Raw genomic sequence first — 24,897 nt, 5'->3', positions numbered from 1 at the left:
AATCAATTGAATATAAATATTTTTGTTGTCAAAACTCAACGTGTTTAACATGGACGTAAGCACATTCTGGTAACGATTTATAGAGTTGCTACAATTTTTATTCATACCTAACTATTATAGGAATCATCATGTAGAGTTGAAATGGATAGGACAATTCCAACTTGTCTAGATTAACGGAAAAAAGCTAACAGTCATGGACGGACCGATCCTCTTTATAGAAAAGCTTCGCTTTTAAAAACAACATGGGGACTTAAACTCGAACTCACATCACCGTAACTCGGATCTCAACAAATAATCTACAATGCGCCCTTATTTGAAATGTTTAAATGTATATTATACTTGTAGGACGGTAACTAACTGCAGATATCAAAAGGGATAAGACAATGGCCGATAAATTGATGTACATTGTACATCCCCAATGATGATACAAAAAATTAACCCTTCTGTAAATTACAATTAGTGGTTGAAACGTTACAACACTAAACTTATTGAACCAACCAATCAATATTAAAAAAATAAGCCTTCAAAGCCGTTAAGCCAACGTAAAAGAAAAACTTTGGGGACTAGTGTAATAAACAGCCCCATGTCCTCTCCCTCCCTGAACCAACTGTGACTATTGCTTTGTGTTAGTGCATATCTAACAATAATATGATGCATATTTAATTAATCAATATTCTAATCTACACATTACAGTGTACAATTAGGCAAAAACAAATATGCAGTTTGAATGAAGAATGAAGGGATTGGGCGGCTATGGGGGAAAGTAGTTTTATTTCTCAAACTACCCCAATCTTCAATAATAAAATTTTTGACCTTAAAGACACAAATTATTGAACCGTTAATTTTGTACTTCATACAGGGGGTAATATTGTTACGTTTCATTTTCTTAGTAAATATAGTGCCTTCATTCAAACCTATAAATGGACCACCGAAACCCTTTCCCGCATACTTTAAATTAATAGATATAATAGTTATTTATCATATTTTTGTAATATTGTGAATGCTAGAAAGGATATTAAAATTATTTCAACAATTTTGGTCATGTGATCAAAATTTGAATTTTCCTTCTACTATTGCCCCCTCTGGGGGCGAAGTAGGTGGAAATTTAAATTTTTGTCACTTGACCTTAATATTGGTGAAATAATTTTGAATGACCTTTCTTGTATAAGCAATATTAATAAAATATGATACTTGGCTTTGTCTCATTCTCTATCTTTTTCTTAAATTCAAAAAAGTCTATCAAAAAATTTACATCATCTAAGGGTGAACAATAAATATCTCTGTCTATTTTTCTCTATATTTCTTTCCCCTCCCCCCTCCCTCACTTTTCTGTCTATTTCCTTCTCTCTCTCCTCCTCTTTTGTACGTTCATTTATACAATAGAGATAACCTAGAGACAGCACAAGGGAATTTTGTTTACATTATGTATCAGCTATAAATTGTTGAATATCTTAGGTTAAAGCTTTCCTTGGGAGAAATATTTGAAGAAAATATTTCTTTCATCATATAATGTGAAGCGTATGACACAACATATAATAAGTTAGTTATAAATAATTTAATTTCTTATAATAAAGTTATCTTTCTAAAAATTATATCATTGCAAAATTTAGTTGCAAATAATGTTGCCTATAGTGCTGTATTTCATATACAACAAAAAGTGAACAAAGGTTTCTTTTTAAGAAAAAAATGGGGTCAGATTGACCATCTATGTCTAATGTTTATACTCACATCAAATATTAAATTATAACAATGTACAGTAGAGTGGATCAATTTTGGACATTGAATTTGTAATCAACATCTACAGTTTAAACGTCATATAAGAAACCTAAATATAAAAAATTGATTTTGTCCTTGAGGGGAAATGGGGGGAAGGTGTTTCCATGCATTTAAAATTTTAGAAGTTTATTCTGGAGGTGCAACTTTTTTTCTTTCAAAGTATTGCTTTATGCATCTTTTTGAATTTGTCTTGTTGATTAATATAAGAATATCAAATTGGTTTTAAAAAATATTCATCCAAGCATGAAAAATCTTAAATTAAATGTAAAATCTCTTGGTTTTTAAATTTATTTATGGATTTTTCTTGCTAGGATCAATAGTTTTAAAAACAGATTTTTTATTCTTATTCTACTCTTCAAGACAAAATTGGGAAGGTGCATAAAGCTATACTTTGAAAGAAAAATAATTGCCCCCCCCCCAAAACAAAAAAAAATTCTCCCCACAAGTGTCTTTCTAAAAGTTTACATGCATCAGCGAGCCTTCCCATTATTCAAAATATTTTCTTTTCATTTTTTGGTCTCTTATATGATGTTCAGACAGAAAGTGTATGTAGCACATTTAAAATTAGAAAATCATTGAAAATCAAGCCACTCTAATGTACAGCTTTTATTTCTTCAATTCCACAGTACAAAATTATTCCTGTATTTAAATTTAACATATCATATAGGAAAAAATATTCTTGTATTTAAAATTAAAAATCATGTTGGAATTTTTTTTACAATTTTTAAATTTTTTAATAATGTACAGCAAATTATTTCCTTTTTATCTCATGTTTTGAAATTTATAAGATAGTTAGAATAAATTACAGAAATAATGAAAGATTTAAAGAAGAGAGCGTCAGGGGGGGGGTCGAGGGGGGTTTCCCCCCTCAGAAAAAGCTTGGGCTTAAATCTTCAACAAATAAAGCAAACAAAATTATTTTAAAAATTTCTTTTTTATGTTAAATATTATTATTTTTGTGACACTTGATTTTGAATGACAAAAAATGTTGAAATAAATATTACCCACTGTATGAAATGTTAAATTAGAAATCAATAATGATGTTGGAAAATTTATTCTCATTTTATACTCTGAAAAAAGGAATTGACAAAAAATAATAATTTTTATTCCAAACTTTTAAAACAGCATGCCTATTTCTTATTGGTTGACACTTGAATTAAAATAAAATAATGAATATTATTTCAAGACCAGAAATAAATTTGAAATAAATAATTTTCTTTCCCCTATATTTTTTATTCCAAAATGCCAAGAATTAATTTTGAAATAAAATAATTTTCTTTCCAATATTTTTATTCCTTTTTCTTATTGGACGTCATTTTGTGTCCAATGAGAGACTAGTGTTTAAATATTTTAAAGCTTATTACAGCATTTATTTTGAATATGATAATAGCAACATTCTCACATTAAATGTGATAAACATATTTCTGGTCCCTGCGTTGGTTTATCTCTACATGACTCGTCTGAAAGTCAACCTAACCTGACATAGTGCAATTTTATAAGGTATTAAAATATGGTCTGTTTAAGGAAAAAGGAGTTTATGCATTTCCTATTGATCTATGCATATATGCAATTCCATTTGTTGCTTTATATTTTGTGGGTATGGAGAAAATGTGTCTTAAAACATAAAAATTATTTATGTATTTTTTTTTATTTGGTTGTTTATTACTTTAGGTTAGATAGGTTATACTGGGTACTAGCCTTGCAGGTTTAGTGCCCCCCAAAAGAGTTAGACATAGAAAACAAAAGGGGGGAGGGGGCGGTCAGTGCTCGGTAAGATTTTTAAAGAAAAGTACTAGGTATCAATGGTATTTGTTGTGTAGCTGCTATTCATATAAATTATCTCCGCGCGTCCACATTTAATATATGCTTATAGGTTGAATTACAAATTTTCCTGCAAAGCTGAAGCAGCTTATAGTGCCTATAAAAAAATTACGTCAAACAATACAAATGAACTATGATAGGCCAATATACATTTTACCATTAGTTATTCAAAATGGGCACTATGAGCTGCTTCTACTAAGCTACTTAGAATTTTCAACCTTAAAGGTATATATTGCAAATTATAGATTTATATCTCTTTTAGGCATTGTTCAAATATGTAAACTGGCAGAAACTGTTGCAAAACCTGGTTGGAGGCCACCTGGAGGTTGGAGGTGGTCTGCTGGAGGCTGAACCTTTGATAGTTGTTCATTTTCCAACTCATCTTCGCAAGCTTGAACGTGTTGTTTCACTTTTTGGCGTCAGGTACAGTTATTTTATTCATGGTTCGGCACCCGCGTGACAGCCGCGACGAAGCCTAAAATTAAAACCCGTTTGGATCCTTTGCAAATTGTTTTTGGAAAGAGGGATTGCCATATTTGGGTCAAGTTATTTTTAAATTAGAAATGGTTAATTTCCCTGAGATTTCACTACGTAAACATAGGATACTATATTATTGTACCTTGTTGTAATAGGAATCAGAATTACAAAAATCAGATGAGTAGGATAGTTATATTACATACAAATTGTTGTTAAAAAGGTTAAAGAGCAACATGTTTTAAATGAACGTACGGACTTTCTAGTAACGATTATAGAGTTGCTACGCTTCCTTAATCGTACCTAAATGTTATAGGAATCATCAAACAAAGTTTAAAATCAATAGTACATTTTTAACATCAATAAAAAGATCTAACCATTTCAGACATAAGGACGGATGGACCGACCCTAATTATAGAAAAGCTATGCCTTTAAAAATATTAAGTGAAATTTGTACGAGATATACAGTGCAGTGTTTGTACTATTATATGGTAATGCAAATAAAGATAACCGCCCATAAAGCATGTTGATAATAATTACAGAGTGAAAAAACCCTCCCCTCCAGCAAACTAATTACAAATTACAATCTAACTTGTATTCATACTCAGGAAGGGAGGAGAAATGGGCTGTTTATTACACTAGTCCCCAAAGTCTTATAGTCTTAGTATAGTTTTCTTAGTCGTTGGCATAACAACCTTGGGGACTTTTAATCAATTTTGATTGGTTGGCTTATTTAGTTAAGTGTCCAAATGTTTCAACCACTAATTGTGATCTATATAAGGGGTAATTTTGTATATCATCATTAGGGATGTACATTAATTATCTTCAATTGTCTTATCCCTTAAGATCCCTTATTCATACTTCATACAAGAAATACATACATATATACATCACACTGGCATTTAATTCATACAAAAAAAAGTTGAAGAAAAAAACACTCTCAAAACATACACTTCATTTACCTAGCTATTACAGGAATCATTATATGTCAAGTTTGAAATCGATATGGCAATTCTAAAATGCCTTTATTAACGATATTAGTTATCCGTTACGGATAAATGAACTTACAGACCATAATTATAGAAAGCTCTGATTTCATAATAATCTGGAAACAATTTGTTAAAGTCAAATATTATTAAACCTTTTAGAAAACAGTATATATATAATAGGGGATGGATCTAAAGGGATAAGACTATGAACAATAAATTGATGTACATCCCTAATGATGATACACAAAATTACCCCATTTGTAAATTGCAATTAGTGATGAAGCGTTTGGACACTCCACATAATGAACCAACCAATAAAAAATCAATAAGAGTCCCCAACGACTAAGAAAACGTTATAATAAAACTTTGGGGGCTACTCTTGTTATATTACAGCACAGTGTGTTTACATATATACACATAAACAGATTCTTTAATTACCTAATTTACATTGTTAGTTTAGTTTAGGTAGATAAACCAGAGAGAGAGGGGATATTGGGCTGTTTATTACACTAGTCCCCAAAGTTTTATAATAACGTTTTCTTATTCGTTAACTTAACAACTTTAGGGACTTTAATGAATTTTGATTGGTTGCTTCATTTAGTTGAGTGTTCAAATGTTTCAACCACTTATTTTGATCTACTGAAGGGGTAATTTTGTGTATTATATTGGGGATGTCCATCAATTTTTCGGCCATTGTCTTATCCCTTTAGATCCCTGAGTTTAGATAAACAGATATTTCAGGGACATGTTAATATTATAATGTTTAATCAATTACGCGATAAATAGATTTATTTGGTAGCCTTGCCGCGTGTTTACTTAATTGATATTATTCATAGTTATTAACATATTTAGAGGCGCTGATACACTATAATGAGGGCCTGTCTGTAAAGATACGCGCACACAGAATAAACCAACAAGTACTCAACAGCATGCGCTATGACTTTTAAGTTTGGAAGAAGACAAAATTTGGGGGGTCATTGTTAATGGAAAGGTGGGTGGAGATACCCTCCCTTAAAATAGTTTTAAAAACCTTCCCTGGGCCTTAAAATAAAGATGCAAAAATAATATCAATTTAAACAAATAATTTTAATTTTCATATCAGCGGAAAGCTGTCTATAATACGATGGTATAAATAATTATTCTTGTACTTATAGACCTACAGTTAGAGAGCAGATGTGCCAAATGCAATTATATTGTTGAATGTCTGTACAAGATATGCACTCAACAATTATACATTAATTAATTAATATTACAATTACAACTTCTTTGATTATTAACTTTTAAAATGCAATTTTATAAACATGGATGACAGCATCCATAAGTAGGAAAGCAAAGTAATAAAAATTATACAACAGTTAGAAAGACAAAAGGAGTCCTTTAAAGGAAACCAGCAGGAAATACACCGCTCTAGCTGCTTAAAGACTGCCACAAGTAGACTCAATGCTCCCTAAAATGTCATTTTAAGATGCCTATAATTTTTTTGTTTCGAAGCTGGATGCTCTAAAATGGGGGCATTTTATTCCTGTAGGCTTACTACTAAAAATACTAAAACCTTTTTCAGAGAAACTTCTTTTTACATCTATCACAAGTATCAAATTATCATCTGAGCTGGATCTTTAAATCATTTTAGTGGTGAGCCAGATCGGGGTTAACCAACTTTCCACCAATGAAAGCACAGCATTTTATAAAATGCCGCGCTGTGATTGGCTGAAATTCGGCTCACCCCGATCTGGCTAACCACTAAAATGATTTAAAGATCCAGCTCTGATTATCATATTATTTATCTTCTATTGTTTTGTCTGTTGTGAACAAACAGCACTTTGCTCAAGTGTATAATAAATTTCAAAATTGAAAAAAAGAATTAAAACTAAAAAAGATTCAAAATTGAAAGAAAAATTAAAAATTAAAAAAAAAAAAAAAAAATTTTAAATTCAAAAATGAAAAAAAAATTTTGGGACTCCTGCGTTTGTCCACTCCGATGTTTGTCCCAAAAATCCTGCGTTTGTCCACTCCGACGTTTGTCCCACTCCTGCGTTTGTCCCACTCCGACGTTTGGGACTCCTGCGTTTGTCCACTCCGATGTTTTTCCACTCCTACGTTTGGGACTCCTACGTTTGTCGTGGAACCATTTTACACAAATATTAAAATAAAACCAGTTTTATTAGCCCAGTCCTTCGGCACATCGGGATAATAAAACTGATTTTAATTTTTCATTTTATTCCATCATTCTTTAGAGCATAGCAACTATATAGTTTACTAAAACTTGCCAATATTAAGAAGATAAACAAATACTAAAAGCTTTTAGATAAGTACCCAAAAGTTTTCTAAAAATATTGTCTCAAATTCAAATTGGATAAGTTAGATTAGAACTTGAATGAAAGACTTGCATTTTTGTTAGGGATACATCAACTTTATAGCAAAAATCTACATTTTAAAAACTCTGTAACAATTATTTTATATTTTTGTCTTTTGTTAATTAGTAATGCATAACTACATAAAAACAAGGATGACACATTGACTACATCCATAAGTGGCGAAGCACTAAAACTTCATGGAAGAACATACAGACAAAATGTATTAGAGATAAGTTGTTCAGTTGATAAATGTGAAATAATTCTTAGAAATCACGAAAACATAATTAAAAAATATTTTCAATGTCTTTTACATTTTATGTATGACCGACAGACAGACGGACAAAGTAAATTATGCTCATTGATACAGAGAATATTCAAAAAAATATTTCAGCAGTCTATCTTCAATAGCAGCCGAGAAAATCACATTTCCCCCGTAGCGGTGCGGACAGACGTACGTACAGACAAAGTAAATTATAGAGTTGCTTTGCTACTAAGAACTCAAACAGAAGCAACAAAAAGTCTGATATAAACTATTTTATTTGCTTTTTTTAAAACTTATGTTCAATGGATATCCTTAAAAAATATTAAAAATTTTGCGCCAAGCCGAGTTTAAAAGCACACTTGAGGATACTCAACTCATCTCTTATGCAAGTGATTTCAAAATATGGAAAATTTTGCACTCCATTTCAAAATGAATTCAATTGATTATAATATATTTTATATGTATGAAAAGTATCTATCTATCCTTTTCTTTCTCTTTCTCTTTTTAATTCAATGAATTTAGAACAGGTCATTGGAGATTAGAAAGATAGAGAGATAATGAAATAAAGATAGGTTCATGAATATTTATCAAGTGCAAAGAATTATCTATTTTACATGTGCATACATACAGTAGTAGGCTTGTTCAATATTGTTAAATTTAAATATAATGTGTTAAGATGATCATTGTCATTCAGCAAAGAAAGGAAGCTTTAGTTATGAAAGTTTGTTTAAGTTTAGGGTTGCCAGGCTGAGTTATTAAACATTTTGACCATGATTAAGCTATAACATAACTTCAATTAAGAGTGAGGTTACCAGACTCTAAGTTTCTAAGAATTATTCAGAACCGACAAAAATATACTTAGGTCCAATTTTTACTAGGTTTGACAAACTGACACTAAATTTTTCAGAATTGCCAGACTTATGTAAAATTTTGTTTAGGGTTGCTAGATGTGGTTTACTAAAACTGTTTGTTTAGTGTTGCCAGACATGCAAAATTTATAATTGTGATTGCTAGTATTACTGCAAATTTTATTCATTGTTTTAAATTTTGCTTGGTTTATTGGTTTAATAAATGTTGCCAGATTTATTTAACAATGTTAATGTTGCTACACTTAGTTTGATGACACATTTTATTAAATGTTGCCAGACTTATTTCAAATTTTGTTCAGGGTTGCTAGACTTGGATTACTGACTCTATTTATTCAGTGTTGCTAGACTAAAAGTTTTTATATGGTAGCTTAACTTGGGTTAACTGGCATATTTTATTAAGTGTTGCCAGACTTACTTCAATTTTTTAAAGTTTGCTAGACTTGATGTTACGGCCTCAATCCAGACAAGGCCTATTTTTCAATTATGACGTATCATAAGTCCAGTTATAGAAGCTTTGGCCAGGAATAGGATGAATGACAAAAAACAGATGATTTTCAAGTTTTATTAAACTCATAGAAACGGTTAACAATCCTGCAATAAAAGATACAATTAGTACATTTTAAAACATTATAAATAAGATATTAATTACTTATTCATACTTGACAAAAAAAAACAATTTGCGTTATGACCAATTGGTTTTGTTTAATTTTTTTAAGCTAAAATCAAAAAACTCTTAGGTACCTATATAAATCCAAAAATTGTCTAGGCTTTTTAAAATAAAATATTTGATAGATCAAAAACCTTGGGGATTATGAAAATCTAAAAAAATGTCTGTCTCAACAATTAGTTCTTTTTGTTTTATCTTTTTTTCAACTTAAAAAACATTTATTTACACTAAAAAATATCTCTCAGTTTTACCACACTTAACATTCAAATTATTTAGGGTGGGTTAAATGTTAAATCACAAACATACCTTTTTTGTAGCATTCATAAATCCCCTATTTACACTACCAGCTCCATACACAAAAAAAGACATCATGTATCTTGAAAAAAGATAATCACATCTTTTCCCCACAATTTCAAAACACTGATCATGGCCACCATGAGGTGCGCCCAGACAAAAAAAATGCCACAATTTCTTTTCATCAGTCTCCGGTATACCTCCAACACCAGAGACGCACCAAAGACGCGAAAAATGTTGTCTTCACAACATTACTCACTAAACCTCGAACATAATTCAGTTACACACTTAAAATATCAGAAATGATTTTCGTCTTTTCTGAAAACAAACCCATTTCCAATACACTTGGGTTACTGACACTGTTAGCTCAGGGTTGCCAGACATATTTCAAATTTTGTTCAGGGTTGCTACACTTGGATTACTGTCAATGTTTGCTTAGGTTTTAAGGTTGCTACATTTGATTTAATGTCACTTTTTATCAAATGTTGCCAGACTTACTGACACTACTAAACGTGGTTTACTGACAAATTTTATTAAATGTTGCCAGACTTATTTTATACATTGTGTTTTTTTTATGAGAGCTTTTTTGAAAGCAATTTTACCCCACTTATAGTTATCAGAATTTAATGATTAATGGCTTATTTTCTTCGTTTTTTAAGGTAATTAATAGAACAACAAAAAAATATTTCAGTTTTTATTTAAAAAGTACAGTAAAATCTAAAATTCAAAACTTAGGTGTCAACATCTAAAAATGGTTTTAGCGCATTTTTCGGGTATAGTCCTTTTCACGACATCCCTCCATAAGGAGCGATTCTTCGTATTTTTAAAATGGCTTTTTATAGGTTATTTTAGGTTAGGTTAGGTTATATTGTGTTAGGTGATTGCCCCACAGGGTTAGGTAATTGGCCCCGCAGGGTTAGAGCCCCCCGCAGGGGCTAGAAATAGGAGAAAAGCTACTGTGAAAAATGCGAAGAATCGCTCCTTATGGAGGGATGTCGTGAAAAGGACTATACCCCATTTTTCTTATGCTCAAATAATCAACCTTTTGCAAGAATGGCTGCTAAACACTTCAAAGTTGAGATATAGAGCTTAAAATGTATACAGATACTATTAGGGACATGTACTAGAACATATCAAAGTTTGAAGTTCATATCTCAACCAGGGAGGGAGTACTGGCCCCCCAAAGTCGACTACAGAAAATCCATTTTTTAAAGAAAAATGCGCTTAAACCATTTTTATATGTTGACACCTAAGTTTTGAAATTTAGATTTTACTGTACTTTTTAAATAAAAACTGAAATATTTTTGTTGTTGTTCTATTAATTGCCTTAAAAAAAAAAGAAAATAAGTTATTAATCATTAAATTCTGATAACTATAAGTGGGGTAAAATTGCTTTCAAAAAAGTTCTCATAAAAAAACACACCGTATTTTGTTTAGGGTTGCTAGACTTGGGTTACTGACACTGTTTGGAAGAGATTTTCATTCAAATTACATGATGAATCAATCTAATAGAGAAAGGTAAACAACATATTTCCACAGCATATCTTTTCTATGAGGGTCTGACCTGTCCGTGTGTCACTCCATTCAATTAATTGACTGTATATTGCTTGTTTATTGACGGAAGTTGAAAACTTGTAAATATGTCATAAGGGTATTTTTCATCAATCTTACCAATTTAAAACATAAAAAAAATATTTAATATTACCATTCGTTTTCTTTTATACGATTGTTATTCAGTTATTGCTGTACCACTTAAGGACATAATTATCATTGTTTTGAATTAAATCAATGTAAATATAGTCTCATTTTCTATGTATTACATGTTTATTATGAAGTAGCTTCGCGTCATAAGTTTAATTTGGTATTTCATTATCTATGACACAAAGTAGAACGGTTTATGTCTGACTGTCCGTCTGAAGTTTAAGATCTCGGTAACCATTGAACCAATTAGGATCTATCTACTTGCCCTGGTGGTTTTAATCTATTTTCTTTGAGGTTGAACACCTTTAGCCCCCCCCCCCCACCCAAACAAAAATTGTCTTATGGATTATATACACTTTAAAAGATATAAAAATAAAATAAAATTAGTTTATAATCTTACTTAGTAATTCTAATATCATGTTTTATTGAACTTACATAGTTGTCAAGTTTGTAGATTTGATTATATAATATACGGGTACCATATTCAATAAAATTCTAAACTTTGCAGACTTGTTAAAATGGATTCAATTTACGATAAAATTTTCACTTACAAGACTAGCCCCCACCCTTACCTACCCCCGGCTTACCCCATGCCTACCGTAGCTTACCCCCTGAGCCTACAAGCCCATTATCTATAATGACAAAAGTTTTATACGAAAAACTGTTTATAGGAAAAGTAAAATTTATATATTTATTGGCTTTTATTTTTTTTATAAAAAGGGGGGATACTTTATAAATTTAATAGCGGATTCGTCCCTAGCCTCTAGGGGCTTTGCCCCATGAGGTAGTTTTACAAAAAATAAAAAATAAAAATAAAAATTTGTGGTGCTCCGAACCATACTCTCCCCCCCCCCCCCCCCAATTTGTTTTTTTTTAGGGGAGGGGGGAAATTTCATTTTTGGGGGGGTTGGGGGTGTCCCACCCACCCAAGAAAATAGCTTCAACCACTACAGGACCATTAGGTATATACCCTGAAGAGTTGAATCCGATCGGTTCAGTGGTTACCGAGATCTTAAGGGACAGACGGACGGACGGACGGAGAGACATCAAGCTACTTTGTATTATAGATGTGTTAATTAACCTCTGTAGATTATAAAATATATCTGATAGCTGAAAAATTTAAACTTTCGTCGGTAATAAAAAAAAATGTCAGTTTTCTTTAAATACTGGATAAAATAGACTATTTTTGAAGATAGACATTTTAAAAAGTCACAAAGTAATCCAAAATAATGGCCGTGCACAATGGGGGGGGTTAGCGGATGTCAACTCAACAACCTTAAAATTAAAATAATTAAGTTCTGCCTTTCCTTTTTTTTTCGCCCCTCTGACAAAACCCCAAACCCGCCAAAAAATTAGCATGTGACGTCATAAAAATGAGGGATTATCCATCTCTTTTTTATGGGTTTTCTTTCCCACACCTCCTCTCCTCATCCCTCATTTTTATGACGTCAGAATTTTGTTGAGCGATTTTTTCCACGTACACAATTGACGCCTTTTAATGATAGTTTTACTTTTTTTAGGTGGAGATACTGTGTGCACCGAATGTTAACTCTAGTACCCAACCATGTAGCATATCTTTATATTAATACTATTCAGGTGGAGATACTGTGTGCACTGACTGTTAACTCTAGTACCCAACCATGTAGCATATCTTTATATTAATACAATTCAGATGGAGACACTGTGTAGTTGTACACCGACTGTTAACTCTAGTACCCAATCATGTATCATATCTTTATATTAATACTATTCAGGTGGAGATACTGTGTACACTGACTGTTAACTCTAGTACCCAACCATGTAGCATATCTTTATATTAATACAATTCAGATGGAGATACTGTGTAGTTGTACACCGACTGTTAACTCTAGTACCCAATCATGTATCATATCTTTATATTAATACTATTCAGGTGGAGATACTGTGTGCACCGACTGTTAACTCTAGTACCCAACCATGTAGCATATCTTTATATTAATACTATTCAGGTGGAGATACTGTGTACACTGACTGTTAACTCTAGTACCCAACCATGTAGCATATCTTTATATTAATACTATTCAGGTGGAGATACTGTGTACACCGACTGTTAACTCTAGTACCAAATCTTGTAGCATATCTTTATATTAATACTATTCAGGTGGAGATACTGTGTGCACTGACTGTTAACTCTAGTACCCAACCATGTAGCATATCTTTATATTAATACAATTCAGATGGAGATACTGTGTAGTTGTACACCGACTGTTAACTCTAGTACCTAATCATGTATCATATCTTTATATTAATACTATTCAGGTGGAGATACTGTGTGCACCGACTGTTAACTCTAGTACCCAACCATGTAGCATATCTTTATATTAATACAATTCAGATGGAGATACTGTGTAGTTGTACACCGACTGTTAACTCTAGTACCCAATCATGTATCATATCTTTATATTAATACTATTCAGGTGGATATACTGTGTACACCGACTATTAACTCTAGTACCCAATCATGTATCATATCTTTATATTAATACTATTCAGGTGGAGATACTGTGTGCACCGACTGTTAACTCTAGTACCCAATCATGTAGCATATCTTTATATCAATACTATTCAGGTGGAGATACTGTGTACACCGACTGTTAGCTCTAGTACCCAATCATGTATCATATCTTTATATTAATACTATTCAGGTGGAGATACTGTGTGCACCGACTGTTAACTCTAGTACCCAATCATGTAGCATATCTTTATATCAATACTATTCAGGTGGAGATACTGTGTACACCGACTGTTAGCTCTAGTACCCAATAATGTATCATATCTTTATATTAATACTATTCAGGTGGAGATACTGTGTGCACCGACTGTTAACTCTAGTACCTAATCATGTATCATATCTTTATATTAATACTATTCAGGTGGATATACTGTGTGTACCGACTGTTAACTCTAGTACCTAATCATATAGCATATCTTTATATTAATACTATTCAGGTGGAGATACTGTGTACACTGACTGTTAACTCTAGTCCCAAATCATGTATCATATCTTTATATTAATACTATTCAGGTGGAGATACTGTGTGCACCGAATGTTAACTCTAGTACCCAACCATGTATCATATCTTTATATAATACTATTCAGGTGGAGATACTGTGTACACTGACTGTTAACTCTAGTACCTAATCATGTATCATATCTTTATATTAATACTATTCAGGTGGAGATACTGTGTGCACTGACTGTTAACTCTAGTACCCAACCATGTAGCATATCTTTATATTAATACAATTCAGATGGAGATACTGTGTAGTTGTACACCGACTGTTAACTCTAGTACCCAACCATGTATCATATCTTTATATTAATACTATTCAGGTGGAGATACTGTTTGCACCAACTGTTAACTCTAGTACCCAACCATGTAGCATATCTTTATATTAGTACTATTCAGGTGGAGATACTGTGTGCACCGAATGTTAACTCTAGTACCCAACCATGTATCATATCTTTATATAATACTATTCAGGTGGAGATACTGTGTACACTGACTGTTAACTCTAGTACCTAATCATGTATCATATCTTTATATTAATACTATTCAGGTGGAGATACTGTGTGCACTGACTGTTAACTCTAGTACCAAATATTGTAGCATATCTTTATATTAATACTATTCAGGTGGAGATACTGTGTACACTGACTGTTAACTCTAGTCCCAAATCATGTATCATATCTTTATATTAATACTATTCAGGTGGAGATACTGTGTGCACCGACTGTTAACTCTAGTACCCAACCATGTAGCATATCTTTATATTAATACAATTCAGATGGAGATACTGTGTAGTTGTACACCGACTGTTAACTCTAGTACCCAACCATGTATCATATCTTTATATTAATACTATTCAGGTGGAGATACTGTGTGCACCGACTGTTAACTCTAGTACCCAACCATGTAGCATATCTTTATATTAATACTATTCAGGTGGAGATACTGTGTACACTGACTGTTAAATCTAGTACCTAATCATGTATCATATCTTTATATTAATACTATTCAGGTGGAGATACTGTGTGTACCGACTGTTAACTCTAGTACCCAATCATATAGCATATCTTTATATTAATACTATTCAGGTGGAGATACTGTGTGCACCGACTGTTAACTCTAGTACCCAATCATATAGCATATCTTTATATTAATACTATTCAGGTGGAGATACTGTGTACACTGACTGTTAACTCTAGTACCCAATCATGTATCATATCTTTATATTAATACAATTCAGGTGGAGATACTGTTTGCACCGACTGTTAACTCTAGTACCCAATCATGTAGCATATCTTTATATTAATACTATTCAGGTGGAGATACTGTGTACACTGACTGTTAACTCTAGTACCCAACCATGTAGCATATCTTTATATTAATACAATTCAGGTGGAGATACTGTGTGCACTGACTGTTAACTCTAGTACCCAACCATGTAGCATATCTTTATATTAATACAATTCAGATGGAGATACTGTGTACACTGACTGTTAACTCTAGTACCCAACCATGTAGCATATCTTTATATTAGTACTATTCAGGTGGAGATACTGTGTGCACCGAATGTTAACTCTAGTACCCAACCATGTATCATATCTTTATATAATACTATTCAGGTGGAGATACTGTGTACACTGACTGTTAACTCTAGTACCTAATCATGTATCATATCTTTATATTAATACTATTCAGGTGGAGATACTGTGTGCACTGACTGTTAACTCTAGTACCCAACCATGTAGCATATCTTTATATTAATACAATTCAGATGGAGATACGGTGTAGTTGTACACCGACTGTTAACTCTAGTACCCAACCATGTATCATATCTTTATATTAATACTATTCAGGTGGAGATACTGTGTGCACCGACTGTTAACTCTAGTACCCAACCATGAATCATATCTTTATATAATACAATTCAGATGGAGATACTGTGTAGTTGTACACCGACTGTTAACTCTAGTACCCAACCATGTAGCATATCTTTATATTAATACAATTCAGATGGAGATACTGTGTAGTTGTACACCGACTGTTAACTCTAGTACCCAATCATGTATCATATCTTTATATTAATACTATTCAGGTGGAGATACTGTGTGCACCGACTGTTAACTCTAGTACCCAACCATGAATCATATCTTTATATAATACAATTCAGATGGAGATACTGTGTAGTTGTACACCGACTGTTAACTCTAGTACCCAACCATGTAGCATATCTTTATATTAATACAATTCAGATGGAGATACTGTGTAGTTGTACACCGACTGTTAACTCTAGTACCCAATCATGTATCATATCTTTATATTAATACTATTCAGGTGGAGATACTGTGTGCACCGACTGTTAACTCTAGTACCCAATCATGTATCATATCTTTATATTAATACAATTCAGCCATCACTTAGATCAACTATGTACAAACAGGTAAATTCCAACTTAAAACACATTTTTAATTATTGTATTTAGAATTGTTTTTATTCGCATCGTATTACAGACAGCTTTACGCGGATGTTAAAATGAAAAATTCAAAGACTAAAACTAGTTTTGTTATCCCAAAGAATGAGCTTACTCTTCAATCATCCCAAAAATTTTTGTTCCTCATCACATGTTAATTTTAGGCACTTTGAACTAATAATAGCATTTGACATAAAACTCCAGTCATGAGCTTAACTTTAAAAAGTTGAAATTGATTTATCTGGTAACGGACTTAAAAAAAAATCTATTTGACTTTGAATATATCAGAAAGCTTTCTATAGTGCCTATAGAAAAATAACGTCATACTGGCCCACCATTGGTCAATTTAAATGAATACTTGCAAGCTCATGGTCATTTTTATAGGCGCTATAAAGAGCTTCATTTTTCAATTGGCTGTTTTTTTTAATATAAAGCTGCAATAAAAGTAGTTTAATTTTGATTAAAATACTATTATAATATTAAGGTTGAGGAATTATCTGAAAAAGTGCGAAGAGAAGTGATAAAACTTATTGAAAAAACTTCCTGGCTCTCAAAGTAAGTTAATTAGTTTAGTTTTCACGTTGTTAAAGTTATTTCATTTTTAAAAGCGAAGCTTCTATATAATCAAATCCTAAAAACGCAAGTATGTCCTTAAACAGTATTCTGTATTTAAGCAGTTTTGCAACAAATACATATACTTACACTTTTTTCAGACTTATCCAATTATATTCTACTCTTTAAGTTAAGATACTCTGCAAGTGTTAAGTGTTAATGTTCGTTTTTCCTACCGTTTGAAAGCTTCGCTTTTATGGATATTGTCATCCTTGTTAGTATTGCAGTTTCTGTATGGTTATTTTGTCTGGTGCGTCCTTTCCACCATTTATATAAATTTCTGCTCCAAAACTATAATACAAAGTAGAATGATGTCTGTCTGTCCGTCTGTCTGTCTGTCTGTCTGTCTGTCTGTCCGTCCGTCTGTCTGTCCGTCCGTCCGTCTGTTCGTCCGTCCCTTAAGATATCGGTCCTGTGGTGGTTTTAGGCTATTTTCTTGAGGGGTGGGAAACCCCCAAACCCCCCAAAAACAAAAATCCCCCCCATTTTTTTGTAGTTGAAGATTTCCTCAGTCCTTTTTTTATTTTTATTTTTTTTGTTGAAGATTTCCTTGGTCCTTTTTTAAAATTTTTTTTGTTTTTTTTTTGTTGAAGATTTCCTTGGTCCTTTTTTTTCGCCTTAATTTTTTTTTGATCACCTCTTGGGGCAAAGCCCCTAGAGGCTAGGGGCGAAGCCGCTAGTTTATCTTATAAGGTAGTAAGGTTTTTTGTCTGAAGCTTAATATTTCAGTATCTACTGAACTGATTAAATTCTACTTCAAATTGGTTCCGGTGTGGTTTTTTGGCTATTTTATGTTTAGATTTATACTCTGAGATGGTTTTTGGCTTATTAAATTGGCTATTTTTATTTTAGTTTATATTAATTTGTAGATTTTTCTAAAACACACCTATTACAGTGATAATTTTGATAATTAGCAAATATTTAGCAAACGAATAATTTAGAAAATAATAGTAAACTCTAAAGCAGTTAACATTATTGAGACCTGAAGATAGCTGTATAGAGAAATTCAAAATAATCAACAATTGGCTGTACTACGTGTAATAACGGTGTGACATGGTGAGTGTGACGGTCGGGAATGACTTAGTTTTACAGTGTAGGTTCTGGGAGTATATATTAGGGTGTGTCGATTTTGGATATTTTTTTTCTGATGCCAAAGCGCGGATCTGCAAATGATTTGTATGAGTATAATACACCTCTGGATGATTTAAAATTTATCCTAAGTCTTAAAACCGCTGACGACATTCAATTGTATAGCTATTTGTAAATGGGAGTCAAATTTTTTTTGAATCAGAACTATGGCTTCATGGTGCTCCCAGGAAAGGCATTTAGGAGTAGAATCAGGAACTTTTGACCGTTTCAAAAATCTCGTTCCTAGCCTGAGAAAATCTAAAAAAAACCTCTACAAATTAGACAATTCTCAATAAACTTTTAAAAATTGTGTTTTTTTAGTGATTTCTAAGGCTAGGAACGAGATATTTTGAAACGGACAAAAGTTTCAGCTCCTCAAGGCCTTTCCAGGGAGCACCATGAAGCCATAGTTCTGATTCAAAAAATATTTAAATGTCGTCTTTGCATATTAATATGTAATGAAATATATTTTTTAGTGGTCGCGTTCTAAAATTCAATTTTTCAAAATTCTTTTACGGTCAGAAATGTTTTAAGGTTAATTTTATCTGTTGCATATCCCCTCTTTGTCTAATTCCGATATGAACCCGCCCTAGTATATATTGCTATTTTGGGGGAAGGTACTACCACCCTCCAAAGAGAACTCGCAAAAAATATAACTAACCCTATCTAGCATCCGGGAAAATATTTTTGGTAAACAGCTGATCTTAGCATTTTACATTCCCCTAGAGGCCTTTAGGGGCGTAACCGCTAGTAATGAATATAGTGTGTAAGTGTTTTAATTTGCCTAAAAGTTATTTAATATTAGATTAAGCCCTCAAGAGTGTTGGCCTCATCAATATTTGAATGTCAACACTTGAGACTAATAAATCTAAAGTGTTTATGTAATTGCCTGGGTATACGGAGTTTCTACAACCGACAAAAATACAACTGAATGTTTTTTGTCAAATTATAAAATTTCTGCCAAAAGTACAGTAATACTTAAAGTAACTGCTTCAGTTTCTTGCAAATTTTGGATGTAAAATGTTAGTGTTAGGTGTATATTTGTCATCATACTTACAATATTTAGCAAATTACTGTCGAATTTACAATCATACAAACAATTTTGACAAAAAAAACATCAACTGTACTTCTGCCAGTTGTAGAATTTGCAAAGTCCTAATTGCCTTAAAACACATTCATAACTTTTACTTATTCTGGACGTTAATAGTTTTTTTTTAAAGGTTACACTCCCCGCCTTTTTTGCAATCCTTATACTAAATACAGGACCAGTAGATATATTCCCTGAAGAGTAGAGCCCGCTACCGAGGTTACCGAGATCTTAAGCATCACACAGACAGACGGACAGAGAGACAGATAGACATCAAGCTACTTTGTATTACAGATTGTTTATATAAAAACAATTTAAGGTTTTGTGATTTTATTTATGTTTTATGACTCAGATAGAAAACGTTTTATTTAACTACGAATTGCTACATACCGCCAATGATTTGTTACCCTGAGGGGCTAACAAAACTGTTTATTTTTTATTTTAATATCCGTGGAAAGCTGTATATAATACGAGGCGATAAATTACTATTATCTAACTCTATATTAGTAGGGTTTTTATCTGAACCTAAAGATCTCTTAAATAGGTGGACCAATGTTATTTTTTTTTCAGAAAATCTTTCTATTACTTTTAGGCAAGTTGAAGCCCCCTCTTCTTTAGATCTTAGAGGTTAGGGGCTAGATCTTCTATTTACATGATAATTTTATTTTATATTTTTAGTCGCTCTATTCGTCGAATGGTCCGGAAAGTAGAGCAGACGAGAATTCAGATCAGAGTTCCAGAAAATATTTTAAACAAAGATTTCCTGCAGTCTCAACTTAAACACGTTAACATATCACCAAAAGTAAGATTTCCATTAACCCTTAACGGCCGGTGGGGGATGGGGGTGTTGAACGCTCCCCCTCCTCCCCCCACCCTCTGTTTTTTCGGTCTCATTTTCTGTGTGTGAACGATAGAGGGCTATAACTAAGTGATTTTTTAAATATTGGTATGACACAAAACTGTGAGTTGAATTTTTCTTTGAATATCTTCATTTCGGCATGCACAGAATTCCCGCAAACCTGACATGGTCAACCAGGTAAAGAGCAAAGATATTTTTTTACTTAAACAAAGAGACATATGTAGAGACGCTTAACAATAACTTGATGATACAAATAAAAGTCTGTCTGACTATAGGTCTTTTATGATCTTCAATTAAATCCGCTACGTATTGGGTTAAGGCTTTTTTAGGGATAAGTTTTAGGCTATTTATGGACTAAAACGATTTATTGACAATATTTGCCAAAAATACAGTTATTTTTAACTTGTTGAAAAGTTATTTAGCTTAGCTAATTATGAACATATTTGTTCTTATTTTTTTTCTAAATACGATTTCTTATGTATATCCACCGCGAGGGTCTAGCCAAACTATGAACTATGTCCTATCATTTTATTATAATGTACATGGTGATTAACAAAAATCAGATTTTGGTAGAAAAAAAATCAGGTTCTTTATCCTGCTTTGTCCACAAAATCTTTGAAAAAGAAACGTTTTAGAGTAACCAAAAGTGTGTTTGATTAATTTTATTTGGATTTTGTTCTATTGTAGTGGAGCTAGCTTTTAATGTGACATTAAAAAAAAATTTACTTGCCCCCCAAACATTACTTTAGATTTATTTCGCTTGTTGGCTATACCTTTTTCCTTCGAAAAAGTACAGACATTTTATGCATATTTTTCACATTAATTGATAATTGGAAAACCTACTTTTTTATCCACCCTGTGTGTATGTATGGTAGGAAATTAAAGATTTTATCTGGATATGTTTAGAGATTTATTTTTACTATCACCCTGTGTGTATGTATGGTAAGATATTGAAGATTTTATCTGGATATTTCTAGGGATTTATTTTTACTATCACCCTGTGTGTATGTATGGTAAGATATTGAAGATTTTATCTGGATATGTCTAGGGATTTATTTTTACTATCACCCTGTGGGTATGTATGGTAAGATATTGAAGATTTTATCTGGATATGTCTAGGGATTTTTACTATCACCCTGTGTGTATGTATGGTAAGATATTGAAGATTTTATCTGGATATTTCTAGGGATTTATTTTTACTATCACCCTGTGTGTATGTATGGTAAGATATTGAAGATTTTATCTGGATATGTCTAGAGATTTATTTTTACTATCACCCTGTGGGTATGTATGGTAAGATATTAAAGATTTTATCTGGATATGTCTAGAGATTTATTTTTACTATCACCCTGTGGGTATGTATGGTAAGATATTGAAGATTTTATCTGGATATGTCTAGAGATTTATTTTTACTATCACCCTGTGGGTATGTATGGTAAGATATTAAAGATTTTATCTGGATATGTCCAGGGATTTATTTTTACTATCACCCTGTGGGTATGTATGGTAAGATATTGAAGATTTTATCTGGATATGTCTAGAGATTTATTTTTACTATCACCCTGTGGGTATGTATGGTAAGATATTAAAGATTTTATCTGGATATGTCTAGAGATTTATTTTTTACTATCACCCTGTGGGTATCTATGGTAAGATATTGAAGATTTTATCTGGATATGTCTAGAGATTTATTTTTACTATCACCCTGTGGGTATGTATGGTAAGATATTGAAGATTTTATCTGGATATGTCAAGAGATTTATTTTTACTATCACCCTGTGGGTATGTATGGTAAGATATTAAAGATTTTATCTGGATATGTCTAGAGATTCATTTTTACTATCACCCTGTGTGTATGTATGGTAAGATATTAAAGATTTTATCTGGATATGTCCAGGGATTTATTTTTACTATCACCCTGTGGGTATGTATGGTAAGATATTAAAGATTTTATCTGGATATGTCTAGAGATTTATTTTTACTATCACCCTGTGTGTATGTATGGTAAGATATTAAAGATTTTATCTGGATATGTCTAGAGATTCATTTTTACTATCACCCTGTGGGTATGTATGGTAAGATATTAAAGATTTTATCTGGATATGTCTAGAGATTTATTTTTACTATCACCCTGTGGGTATGTATGGTAAGATATTAAAGATTTTATCTGGATATGTCCAGGGATTTATTGCCTGTTAGAATTCCTTCCCTTTTCCAAACCCAGGGATTTATGGATTAGGAATTGCTAGATATATTTTTTTCGTAAAATTTTAAAAGAAAATTTTGCCTGCTTTAAATTTTCTTTGATAAAATCTTCTAATTTTAGAAAAAGAATATATAGGTTTCAATCGGTAAAGACAGACACACAGAGACATCCTGTTACTTAAAAATAAAGACCAGAGTCATCTGGAGGCAATTAATGTGACCGCGCCCCCCGCTCCCCCTACTTTCAGTTTTAGTTTTACAAAAAAAAGAAAACATTTGGAGAATAAGTGGACCTTCAGAAGCTTCACTGAACCATATCGGTCAAGTGGTTATCGAGATCCTTCTATACAAACACAGACAGCGATTCAGACATTTTATTAGTTTTCTAAAATGATGTTTCAAATTTCCAAACAGTGTTTCCAGGTTGAAACCATGTAATATGGTGATTACAGTTAATCTCAGATATTTACATGCTTAGAAAGACCAACCACCCCAATCCGTGAAATATTTAAACTGCAATAATCCAGCCAAGTTAGCCAGAGTTTTTTTTACTTTTGCACGTGGAAAAAAAGGTTAAAGTCATGAATGCAGTTTTCTCGGCTTTTTATATACTTTTTATATAGCCTAAAAGATGGGTGAGGAGGGGTAGGACAAAACTCCGCCCTTCATAAGTCTTGAAGAGAAAACTTTTAATATTTTTTGTAGGATAGAGGAGGGGAGTACTTTCTTTAGAAACAGTGAAGGTAGCTGGCTCCAAAATATTAAGAAAAAAAACATTAGGGACATATTAGAAGCCTCGCTGTAAAGTGGAACTATATTGATTTAGAGATTGTTTTGTTGAAATCAGAGAAAAAATAGACATTTGGTTAGTTAGGACTAATTGAAAACGAACAAAATCCGTAATATATACTTGGAAAGAGTCTGTGTCCTTTCGTTGCAATTATTGTATTTGTTGCAAGATTTATATTATAAAAGATGTATACATAAAAATATTGATTTCGAGAACTGGATTTATGTTTGTGTCTATTACGATCTCGCAAATGGGCAATTTTCAAGGAAGCTTTAGACATGCCATGTTAAATTTTCTTAAGCCTAATAATATAAAGGTTGATAAGTATACCTTAAAACTTAACCTATTTTAGAAGATTTATTAGAATCCATTAATAATGAACAGCAAAAACCTTTTCAAATCTTAAAATGTTAACCTTTTTTTTTGCAAAAAAAAGTAGAGCTCATAAAGTTAAACCATGTGTTATATTTAATTTAAAATCTGAATACATTAAAGAAAAAGGGGTGAACGCACTTTGCATAAATGGAAACAGTAAAAGATATTTGCTAGCATTTAACTTGAATCTTAATTTGATTGCGGAAAATGATGTTTGCATAATATGATATATTGAATCCACATTTGCATAATTGTCTGAACCCAAGTGTGTCATAGATACACTTTATCATTTATACAGGGCGCGTGTGTGACCTACATTTAAATGATAATTTTTATATTATATTCTTTTAGTACTTTTATGGAGGGGGGAGGGGGGGCCGGGAGGGAGGATGTCTAGTACCTAATCGGATTTTTAGAGGTACCCTTAGAAGTAATTTTCTTTTAAAATTACTAGCAGTTACACCCCTAGCATTTAGGGGCTAGAAAAACAGATTAAAACCTACCCAAGACTTGAATCTTAAATAAGTTTAGCCTAATACCATCCCGGGATTTAAGTGAAGCTTACCTTAAATGGAGAACACAATCGGTTCAGTAGAAATAAAAAAAACATTACTACTTTAAATAATAGGATTAGGTAGGAAAAGGGATAAAAAATTTGCCAAGTTGGTATTACATAATCATATACAAATTTTCTTCTAGGAGTACTTTAAAAGAAAACTATTATGTAAGCTATTTAGTAAGTCCAAATAACTTTTAAAAACATATTTAACTATGGAATGGGTATATTATTTAGTTGATTTATAAAAATTAAATTAAGAAAACAATCAAGTCTTAAGTTGCTTTTTAAAATGTTAAAGATAATTTTTTTTTCTGTTCCTTTTTAGGAGACTTTTTAAAGCTTTTTAATATGGATTGGTCTAGACTTAAAATCGAATCCATTACTCTTCGTGACTTACTTATATAAAAGTAACTGGATGTCTGTTAGTTTGTCTGTTTGCAATGAAGGATCTTGCTATCAGCTGAGTCGAGGTGGTTTTCCTTTACAATTTAGCTATTTATAGGGCCAGGGAAGATGTTTATCCATTTTGGAGGACAGTATCAACACCCTCCCAAGAAA

At 32.1% G+C, this 24,897-nt stretch overlaps 1 protein-coding gene across 1 annotated transcript in view; it reads left to right on the top strand.

Moving 5' to 3' along the window:
* Positions 1–24,897, top strand: part of LOC145316465 (neprilysin-1-like) — a 40,936-nt gene that overhangs the window by 6,391 nt on the left and 9,648 nt on the right. Inside the window, exons 5-9 of the mRNA XM_080156982.1 lie at positions 3,860–4,020; positions 10,944–11,024; positions 16,589–16,694; positions 17,209–17,279; positions 20,230–20,353. Of these exons, the coding sequence (XP_080013108.1) occupies positions 3,860–4,020; positions 10,944–11,024; positions 16,589–16,694; positions 17,209–17,279; positions 20,230–20,353 (543 nt within the window). The remainder of the gene's footprint in view (positions 1–3,859; positions 4,021–10,943; positions 11,025–16,588; positions 16,695–17,208; positions 17,280–20,229; positions 20,354–24,897) is intronic.

This window comes from Acartia tonsa, chromosome 4, assembly GCF_053477335.1.
Source record: "Acartia tonsa isolate MP-2025a chromosome 4, ASM5347733v1, whole genome shotgun sequence".
Classification (NCBI taxonomy): domain Eukaryota; kingdom Metazoa; phylum Arthropoda; class Copepoda; order Calanoida; family Acartiidae; genus Acartia; species Acartia tonsa.
Note: the sequence above shows the minus strand (reverse complement) of the source record. Positions and strands in the feature narration are given on the sequence as shown.